The following is an 11,050-nucleotide window of genomic DNA, read 5'->3' as shown; positions in this document are numbered from 1 at the left end:
TGCAGGAGAAAACTAATCCGCTTTAGCTCAAACTTCTCTCACAAGTTGTACAGCGAATAACAAACATTTAAATAAAAACTACCACACTGTTCGGAAAAAATGTTACAAATGTATTTGCACAAAAAGAAGATGTTCCACATAGTTTCTTTACATACATATTTACAAGCTCCTGGAATACTTTACACCACTACAACCTTTCATATACAAACAAAAAATGTTTGTACAAAACCTCAGAAACACCATTTTCTACTTTTATAAAGATTAAAGTTAAAGAGGCAAAGAATCTAAAAGAGATGCTTCAGGGAGCTGTGAGGCTACATGACACATCAAACTAGTCAGTTTAACTTTTCAAGCCATTAAACCCCTTTTCCACTGGTGCATTAAGCTAAAGTATCAGTTAAAGTTGTACTGCTGAGCTGCAGTTATGGGAAACTTCTCCTACACGTCTATGGGAAACAAAGATGGACCGATTGAGTCACATTACATGAAAAAGAAGTGGGGAAAAAAACAAAAACTGTTAGTTTTATGTAGAAGTTGCAAAATGATTTCTTTCTATATATTAAACCCGCTAAAATAATCTATATAATAGCATTAAGAATAATGCAAACATGTTAAAATCGCAGCGTTGCTCTACGATTCCTCTTCTTTAGACAGCGCCTGTGGACGAAAAACATGACGTGAAGATTTAGTGAAACAACAAATAAAGTGACTATTTTTACTCAAAATAAGAGAGTCACCTGTTTGAGGAACTGTCGTCCAAAATAATTAGTGGCCATGTTCTTTAAGCTGGTCTTTCCTCCCACTTTACAGCGCACATACCCGTAGAGGTTGGCCCCCTGCAGCACCACGCCCATGATCACCACCGGCTGAGCAGAAGAAGGCAGTCAGTGCATACCAACGCTGGAGCATCGAATACTTATATTAATATCAATAAATCTCATGAAAAGACCAAAAACCAGCAATGAAGGAAAACAGGGTTCCTACATATTTTCTATTTCTCTGTAGATGATTTAAACCGAACGACAGAGTACAAATTCATCTTTTGTCAAAGTAAATATCAATAACTGTAAATCTTTAACTCCTACAGCTACAGAAGGGACGTTCAATGCCACTCTGATCAGTCACTTTTTAGAAATTCAGAATTTTACATTTTAGAAAACAGAACCAGGGAAATGATCTGTTAACATTTGTGTGAAAATATTTTCCATACTTACATCCAGACTGTCCATAGTGCGTAGGAACCCTGTGTGTGTGTGTGTGTGTGTGTGTGTGTGTGTGTGTGTGTGTGTGTGTGTGTGTGTGTGTGTGTGTGTGTGTGTGTGTGTGTGTGTGTGTGTGTGTGTCGGCCTGATCTCTCTTCTTCCTCTGAGCCATTGAGCTCCATTAAAAACTCATCAATGAGCCTCACTGTTGTTGTTCCTCCATCTCTCTCACACACACACACACACACGTGGATTCATCCGCCGCTGAAAAGTCTTTTTGAAGACGAACAGATACTTTTATGACCTTTTTTACATCCTCAGGAGGAACCAACAGGTTTGCTGTCGAGGGCCACAGATGTGGAAGTTTAAAAGTTTTGAGAAACTGACTAAACTAAATGAGGGTTTTGGTCTTTTTATGGGATTTGTCGACAATGACAACATATGAAGACAACACCCGTTTAATCCCGTAAAGATGAGGACTCACCACCCATTTGATCTTGAAGGAGAAGAGGGTGCTGAACGTGAAGACGACCCAGAGGACCGGACACACGATCAGTCCGATCCAGAAGATCCGGGACTCAGAATCCGACCCTTGTTGCTTCCCAGTGCCCTGAAGAAGAAAACAGGATATTCTCACAGTGAGGACATCTGCAGATACCATAAAGCCCGCTGACAGTAAACAAGCACATTCATCATACTCCATACAGTACAAGAGGTCAGACTCATGTGAGGTTAAAGACCCAAAGATGAGGAGCATCTTTACCTTCCGAGACTCAAACACCCAGCGGCTTTGTCCATCATCGTCCACCTGGTTCCACCACCTCAGACCAACCATCAACCTCCCAGTGATGTTCTGTAAACACAGTTTCTTTACATCAGCTTCACATCAGCACTGTAGAGATGCATCTTGTGAAATAAGTCAAAAAGACACACTTTTACTGTCCAGAAGTCACACGAGAGCAGAAGAATTATTGTGACCATGCAGGCGATGAAACTGCTGCTGAAGATCCCACAGAGCAGATACACGAGGATGGCACTGACTCTGAAGAAGAGGTGGAAGAAGGAGGCCAGTGGATGTCTGGAAGCAGAGTTCAACATGTTTAATGTAATGCTGAGCATACGTAATGTACATGATAGAACAACTAATACTGTACTGCAACTACGAAGTATCTGATTATATACAAAATATCTTATAAACATCTACAGCAGTAAAATGAAACATACACATATTAACGCCCCAGTAATATTAATCTAAAAACTTCATTTAAACACTGACAGAGACCATTTTACTGCACAGTGAGTACTTTTACTTTTGATATTTTAAGCAAAATACTTTTACTTGAGTACGGTTTTGAACGCAGGACTTTTATAGTTTATGTAGTATTTTCACAGTAAGTATTTTTAGTGGAGTAAATACTCTGAATGCTACATTATATGACTGAAAACAAGTGTTTTAAGTTTAAATGCAATGAGAGACAGTTAGAGCATCGGTCCTCTGTGAACTCACTTAATATTAGTCTTCTTTGACTTCTTCCCTGCATCCTCCTCCGCATCAAACAGAGACACGTCTTCATCGTTGGTATCCTGAGGGATCAATAAGGAAGCAGAGAAACCTTCAGAGACTCACGAGTCACGACACAAAACCATCAAATGAAGCTTCATCTTTACTTACATGCGCACTAGTCATGGGTCACATTAGCTTGACTGACAGCAGCATGTTTAAATCAATAATCCGGGTCATAATTAAAATCTCTTTACTTAAAATACTTCACTATGAGACTCTTTGTATTCTCTCTGTTTGTTATCAGTCAAATAAAAATGTGTATGAATGTATTTCATCAGTTCACAAGCGTCATGTTATTGCTATCTTTGGTCACATAAGGTGCTAACTGTTAAATGCTAGTCTAGCTTAATCCAGTTTGAAACATTAGTTTGCTTAAATCAAACATGATTAATAAACATTAACGTGACATAAAACGGTAACTTTAAGTTCCTCAACAAGAGTGTTGCCGTAGATGCAATGTACGAGTTTATATTCATATTACATATATATTATAATTATATATAATAATACATACAGTATATAATATATTTATAATATATATTTTATTATTTTTAAATATAAAATATTATAATATATATAACTACATATTATATTACAATGTAGCTAGTTAACTTTGGCTAGCATTAGCTGACACATAAACACTAGTTAAAGCTACTTGCTAACGTTAGCTTGCTATGAGCGACTCAGTCTGAATGAAAGCACAAAATAAACACAGTCACATATGTTTATTAGAAGAAAGCTTTACTGTGGCTTTAGTAAACGTGAAGCTAAGCTAACGTTAGCTGTGTAGAAGTGTAAATAGCTACTAAAGCTAGCGTGCTAGCTAACAACTCATCAACGTTAGCGCGACAGATGCTAACAGCTGTGGAATACTTCGTGTTCACGAGCTCATTTACTGTCTTTATCCTTTTTAGAGGACGTCGCGTTGTCAGTTTGACATATTGTTACTTGGTAGTTAAAAGATAATCTTTAAAAAAGTGTCACTCACTTCCGTTAGCATGTTGAGATTCGAGCAGGCTCTTCTTCTCTTGGTTTACATGCTCAGCCGGAAATACGTCACCGTCCACGGGGGTCATGTGACCGGAGCGTGCCACGTATATTGTTACGTCACGGCAGAGGTTCATAGTTTGATTGGAGTACGTTTACATTTTATGTTTATTACATATTATCTCTCAGAACTAATATGTTTATATATTTGTATCACATCGATATTTTATAAATTACAATTTTCAAAATAAAACTGTGGAAAAACATCTGGTTTGAAGAATAAATCCAAGTTTCCACATGAATTTGTTCATGTGTCTTCTATCCATCACACTACTAAATATTACGGTATTTTACTGTCTCTGTACATTGTTGTACCTGTTTTTGCTTCTTTCTTTCAATGAATTTTACCTTGAACCTATAAATAACTACATAATGTGATTCTGACATGTTCAGGGCTGTGGTAACCTGTGACTACAACGTCTCATAGATTTAGGCTTTTCTCAAGTCAACTTTATTTGATTATTTCAGCCATGACTACGACTTTCTGATGCATGCAACAGACAAAATGACCTCCCAGCTTATCCATCCATTGTTTGTGGTCTGCGTGGCAGATTTCTCGTTCATCCATAAGATGAATTTCCAAAGAAATCCATAATAACAGAAGCACAAATGATCCCACAAACTATTCAACCGAGCCTCTTGATTTGATGCCGTGGGGAAGCTTGAACTAAAACAAAAACAGATACACTTTATTGCAAATGAAGATACAAATTTTAATTTGCATACAGAAAAATACACAACACCTCTGAATTCACATAAAGTAACAGAAGTCCCAAAAGTACACAGGGGTATAAATATGACTTGAGCCCAAATATACATAAGATAAACATTCACAATGTATCACATTAGTTCTACAAAAAGACATGATGTAAACAGGTTTAATATGAGAAGACTGTCCATATGTTCCATATCATTGGGAGAGAAACTTTTTAAACAACAGTAGTCGCATATTGTGGAATCGATGCAGGGAAAACTGACTTGTATCATTGCTATGCTGCTATCTTTGAAACAATAGCTCCAGCGGGAGGTGAGGTGGGAGGAGAGGGGCTTTTGAGCCGTAGCGGCTCCCCTGGTGCCACCAAGGAGACTACGTTCTCCTTCTTGGACAACCAGAAAGCCGGATAAATAGGCTCCAGGAACTCCGTCTTGTACTGGTGGATGAGCGTCATGGTGTCGTCCACGCCGTAGAAAGCCAGGAGGCCTCCGGAGTAGTCCACGTAAACCCCGATACGCGTGAACTTCTCCACGGCAAGAGGGGTCTCCACGTCGCTGTGCCAGGCCGAGAAGGTGCGCCCGTTCCACTGGACGCACCAGGAGAAGTTGTTCCCCGTGATGCAGCTGTTGCTCTCGCTGCCCTTGCGGTCGATGCTCTTGTAGGTCAGGCCGACGTGCGCGCCCTCGCCGCTGATGTCCGCCTCAAAGTAGTGACGCCCCAGATAGAAGCTCTCCGTCGCCAGGACTTGGCGCCAGTTCTCGAACCTCTCAGGTACGTCTGGATAAGGATGCTGCCAGGGCGTGGTGTTAGTCACCTTCCTGTTTTCCTCCGTCAGCCTCAGGAACTTGTGAGCGGTCTCGGCGTCGAAACTCACGTGGGCGACATCTGGGAGAGGATTGTGAAAAACTGTGTGTTTAGTTGTGTTGTAAGTGTTGTGACTGCAGTCAGGAGGGCAAACACCACTGAGGTCACCGAGATCCAATCCGCTACATTGTTTCTTCTGTTTGTTTTCATCTTATAGGAGTCGAAACTTAGACTGTAAACTAAATACATTTAAGAAAAGGGAGTATACATTTGTATGCATAAACTGATATGCACATAATCACATGCTACCAAAATATTATATGCACATACAAACATACATGCAGATAAAATCATGACCATGTATCTGCCCAGTGGCAAATATTCTGTATATTCAAATATAAAAAAAAACACTCACACTTGAGGAAGTCTGCACGTGTCACTGGATCTGGCAAAGACATGTTATGTTTCTTTGCAACGATTTCATGAACGGTCGTCTTTATTCCCATTTTGTCTGCAATAGAAGAAAATATAGTTTCAGTCTCTGATAACACGTCGCAGTTTAGATTCATTTGTGTGTCAATTTTGACATCACAGGGAAAACAAGTGTGTGCTGTCTTTTCAGTCTCTGGGTGACACACAAAGGAGGTGAGTCATGAAGCACACAGGTGGTTTGTACTGTAAGCATTTGCAGCTTTGCACACCGCTCACAGCTGTGACACACCGGCTGGACATTCCTCACATATGTGAACAGGTTCAGACAGTCTGAACGCAGCCAGGAGGGATTCCTGCGGAGCGTGACGGGAACGCCCATGAACCACCTCGGACGCCCAGTAGCTATATATATATATATATATATATGAACGGGACAATAAAGTTACAAAGTCAGTATACTGACTTTGTAACTTTATTGTCCCGTTCATGTCAGTCAAATCGGTGGCTATGCATTCTATTGTAAGTGCAATTTAACTCGCAGTCTTAAATCATTTTAACATTATTTGTGACTTTAATGAAATATGTAGCCGTTGGCGAGGTGTCCATAATACTAATATGTTTGCATGAGCTGCCACCATGAACGAGTAAAGCTCATCTTTGTTTATTGTCAGTTTGTGTGTGTCTTTACGCTAAAGTACACACGATAATAACAGACCCAGCTGTTCACCGAGAAAGAAGAAAAGAAGAAAAAGTGAGCGTTCCTCTAACCCACGAGCCAATCAAAGCAGGGGGCGTGTCCCCCCCCCGGGGATGCAAACAACGTGATAGCTTTAATAGCTGGAAAACAACTGTTGCATCTGTAATTCTGTGCTTCATTTGTGCTTCTTTTTTCTCACCATTCTTGCACGTCTCTTTGACCTTCTCTATGTATGAAGACACCAGCATGGCACACAGCTCCTGTGTGGAGCCGACGATCACGCGGCTGAAGGAGTTCAGACGGTCCGTCAGGCCGATGTAGACGCCGGGCAGAGAGATGTCAGCGGCCTCTTTCTTCCACTCTGAGTACTCCTGTGGGACAAAACACAGGGATAAGAACACACACACACACACACACACGCTCCATAGTAATAATCTATTTAAATAAATATTTATTAATTTATAATTACTTCTACTTGAATTGTTGTTATTGTTATTATTTTATTACGATATGATTACGATCTTTAAAAATATCAGTCTATCTACATTTTGCTGGACCTCCGTTTCTCACTCTTCTACTCTTTTTCATGTTTTTCTCCTCAGTTTGCTTTTGTCTCCTTTGTTTTGATCTCCGTCTTACTGTCTATGTTTTCTTGGGTCGTATGTGTTCATGTACTTATCTGCACTTGTTTTGTTCTCACTGTTGATGAGAACATGAGGATTTTAGAAGTCTTTAGGCGAGACTTTGACCTCTCTGTGGACTTGAACCCCGCTGGTGTTACCTGTAGGAAATCCACATCATTCTTGTTCTTGGAGAGCTTCTCCATCTGCCCCTGAGTCTTCTTCAGCTCCGCGCACCTCTGCTCAAGGTGAACCCGGATGCCCTCGGCCTGCCTCAGTGCCTGCTTCTCCTCGCCCTCCAGGATCTCCGTCACCTCCCGCTTCGCCCTCTCCACCACGGCCTGCAGCTCCTCGAACTGGCTCTCGATCACCGCCCGTACCTCCGTCACCGAATGCTGGGGGAATAGTTCAGATCAGATTGTGTGGACTGAGCATTCTTTCCATTTTTGGGAGAGGAAGCGATGCGTGTCTGAAGCTCCTGACAGGTAACAGGTTGGGGGGAATTCATCGGGAGGCCGTGGTAATGTATAACCACGAGCTGCAGAGAGGGAATGCTTTGTTGCCTCACCACCACATGAAAACCATCCCACACCTCAGGGAAACCATCCCACACCTCAGGCTACAGGCTGGTGGTTTCTCAAGCCAAAAATAGCTGCTGCCAACTGTTATCCAACTAACGAGGACATGTGGAAAAACTCCCCTTTTTCACTGCTTGTGCACATACAGCTGGGGATCTGGTAAAACTGCTAAAACCAGGAGAGGAGTAGTAACCTTCAGAAGTGTAGAGAGCCAATTTAACAACGTACTGCTTCATCCACACACTCAGCATGGGAGAGCACATTTCTACATCTTCTGTAACGTTTTGGGAACATTAAAGTCTGTAAACATGTTGTACTAGAAACCAGAAACACAAGTATGAAGCTCAAGTCGAGCATGACATGTCTGCTTTAAGAGTTGTGACAGTGATTAGTCACACGGCGCGTCTACCTCGATGGAGACCGTGTTGAGCTGAAGTTTGTTGATGGCGTTCTCTCCTGCCGTCACCGTCTTCACCATCTCGCTCTGCTTCTCCCTCAGTTCCTTCTGTGAACACGAGGAGGGAACAGAATTCAGCACGAGTCCTCACAGAAACCACAACCATGCAGTCATGCTGAAAATATGCCCGATCCTAACATGCAAAGCATTTGGCAGATGTAAACATTTGGGCTGTTTCTTCAGGAAAACGCTGTTTGTTTCCTAGTTTCCTCTACGCTCTGTGCATGATGGTCACACATCCCATCCTACACTCTTTCTTTACATTTGTAGTTTTCAAAGCGTGGACTTGTTTTAAGAGTCAAGTCTGAATTCCTCGGGCAGGTTCAGACGGCTCCCTGTACTCAGAGAGAATTCTTTTCCAGTAAGTTTGAGCCCTGAGGGAGAATCCTCTGCTTGAGACTGTGTGACGGTGCCTCACGTCTCTCTGTGAGCCCGACATTCAGAAAAGCATTTTATTTATGAATAACCTTCAGCCTATTATTGGAGGAATGTCATTTTGAGAGAGGGACAAGACAGGGATTTCCTCAGTTTAGAAAACTTAACATTCGTGAGTTTTGTGCCCATATCTGCTCTCAACCTCAGTGGATTCATATCTTCATATTTTCAAAGTAAAATGTAAAACGTGTAATAGAAAACGTTCTGACAGAGCCAGGTTGGTATTCGGTTGGAATAATATCTACATAATCAGATGTGTATCTGCCTCAACAGGTCACAAACTTGGCTTTGACGTGTTCTTATCCATCAGTTCGAGCTCCACATGCTGCAACGCTGAACAGGTAAAGCATTGATTGGCACTGTGACAGTTATGTTTACTTAATTGTAGGTTAAAACAGCGGCTCATCTTTTGTGTCCTGAGGGAATTTGTTTGTGGCAGTAAACGAGCTTTGGTTTATGTTATTTTATTATGTTTTTGTCACAGTTTGAAAAGAAAACATCAGAAAGTCTGAATCCTCGAAAACTCTTCGAACCATCTCGATGAAATAAACATTCTGTCCACCGCGAAAGAAACACATTTTAAATCAGTTTCTCAAGTTTTGACTGTTCTTATCAACCAAAGACGGAGGCTGGAATGACCCCTCGCTAAGCCCCGCCTACGTTACCATGGAGCCCACACTGTCACTAACTGCAGTAAAGAGAAATGTCATGTAATCTTTGGAAAAACAGGAAGCAGACAGAAGACAATGACATTAAGGAACAACTCTGTTTGTATAAAGCCGGGTCGGTCTTTAGCACTTAGCGAGGGGTCGAATAAAAAACTGTATAACTACCTTTATTTGTCCATAATAATAATAATAGTTTAATAATAATAATAATAATAGGACATCATTTCCTGACAAACGTAATGTTTTTATGTCCAGCGGAAAGAAAAACTGTTTCCAGGAAACAGAGCAGATCTCCAGAGCACATCGCTGGTAAACACCAGATCTGAAGTGATGCTTCTGTGTGATTCTCTGAGGAGACGTTTCACAGATCTGTCCAAAAGGAATCGTGTGAGTGCTAATGAGCAGAAACAGAGGCGTGAGTTGTATCATTTCTATGAAAGGAGGATTTTAAAGCTGTGGAACATGAGCTCTGAACAGGAAGTGATTTCACTCCATTGTCTCTTTAAAAGGGAAGCGAATGAGATCTGAAAACTGCAAGTTCATTTCCACTTCAGTAGAATCTATTCACATTATAAGCGACGGTATTTCCCTTCTTGTTTTCTGTTCACACACAACTAGAACGTCTTTTATGCATGAGTGCAGCGGTGCCAGTAGACTTTGTGGTATTTGCACTCACAGTCTGAATCGGCCTCCCAACACTGTTTGCTTTACCGCTCTAATGAAGCACTTTGAGGTTTTTGCAAACAACACACTCTGCAAACAGCAGGTGTAAGCTCAACGCCACGAGTCTCTGTAGGAATCTGGACCCGAGCGGTTGAACCTGAGGGTCCTGAACCGTCAAACAGAGAGACGAACGGCACTTTAGCTGAAGCTGGAGCGTTCGTCTGCGTCAGCCAGGATGAACAAAGTTCAGTATTGAGTTTCCAGACTGCTGGAAAGCCAAAATATCTTGTTAATCAGGAGCTTTACAGCGGATGTTTAGGCAGAGCTACTGTCCTGATTGGGTTTTAAGAGATCAAAGCGGCATTATGGGACAAGTGAGAACAACTGTGACTCATTTTGAAGACAGAGTTCATCTCCTCTGCTCCGGAGCTGAAGGTTACATCTGTCAAAGCCTCTCAGTCAGACGTCACCATATATATCTCCCTCAATATGTGAAAGCAGCATTGTGGGTAAGATTTAAAGATTATGGCAAACTAATAACACCTGTGCTGTTATATTTTGTCCTTTTGATGTTGAAAAACTTTATTTATTCTTCAACGAGAATCATTTTAGCCCTCATGTGTCTCTAATGGTCTCTCTACCTTTACCACACATGAAAACAAATCAATAACACATGAAAGCAATCAGATTACAAAACCACACCGGAGACCTGGTGTGTAATCTGAGAATGTTGCTGCGACTAATGACGATAATAATCATTATACGGTATAATTTATAATTTAGATGCCACAATGTTGTAAATCATGACTTAGTATCTCAAAGTATTGACTTAATATCTCACATTAATGTTAAAGTTTAACATTATTTTGAGATAATAACTCATTATTGAGAGTTTAGTGGTAGAAATGGATATTTAGATGTATGAAGACGCAGTTTTGAGGAGTTCTGATGGAAGTAATACTGAACGTGAGAAAAGACACTCGCCTCTATCCGACTGCGAGCCTCCACCACGGGGACCGTGTTGTGGCCCTTGTGCTCCTCCGTCACGCAGTCCTGACAGACGCAGCACTCGTCGGCGCAGCAGAAGAGCTCCAGGGGCCACTTGTGGCTCTCGCAGGTCCTCCTCTCGATGTCCCTGAGCGGCTCCACCAGCCGGTGGTTCTGGAAC

The 11,050-nt window shown here is 41.5% G+C and overlaps 2 protein-coding genes across 2 annotated transcripts in view; both read right to left on the bottom strand.

The window, feature by feature from the left end:
* On the bottom strand, positions 1 to 3,842 carry tvp23b (trans-golgi network vesicle protein 23 homolog B; the record flags this gene model as incomplete). The annotated part of the gene is given in 8 exon segments (XM_079183163.1): positions 1 to 657; positions 738 to 866; positions 1,687 to 1,812; positions 1,966 to 2,055; positions 2,136 to 2,280; positions 2,710 to 2,786; positions 3,755 to 3,796; positions 3,798 to 3,842. Coding segments are annotated over 8 exon segments (681 nt in total). The 3' UTR covers positions 1 to 630.
* A 542-nt stretch (positions 3,843 to 4,384) lies between these two features.
* Positions 4,385 to 11,050, bottom strand: part of trim16 (tripartite motif containing 16) — a 7,202-nt gene continuing 536 nt past the window's right edge. Inside the window, exons 1-6 of the mRNA XM_079183149.1 lie at positions 10,867 to 11,050; positions 8,069 to 8,164; positions 7,243 to 7,476; positions 6,661 to 6,832; positions 5,748 to 5,843; positions 4,385 to 5,413 (exon numbers count right to left, since the gene is read on the bottom strand). The exon at positions 10,867 to 11,050 is cut by the window's right edge and continues 536 nt beyond it. Coding sequence (XP_079039275.1) covers positions 4,803 to 5,413; positions 5,748 to 5,843; positions 6,661 to 6,832; positions 7,243 to 7,476; positions 8,069 to 8,164; positions 10,867 to 11,050 — 1,393 coding nt within the window. The 3' untranslated portion in view covers positions 4,385 to 4,802. The remainder of the gene's footprint in view (positions 5,414 to 5,747; positions 5,844 to 6,660; positions 6,833 to 7,242; positions 7,477 to 8,068; positions 8,165 to 10,866) is intronic.

This window comes from Pholis gunnellus (genome assembly GCF_910591455.1).
Source record: "Pholis gunnellus genome assembly, chromosome: 21".
NCBI lineage: Eukaryota > Metazoa > Chordata > Actinopteri > Perciformes > Pholidae > Pholis > Pholis gunnellus.
The sequence above is the reverse complement of the archived record's forward strand: the minus strand, read 5'-3'. Positions and strand labels throughout refer to the sequence as shown.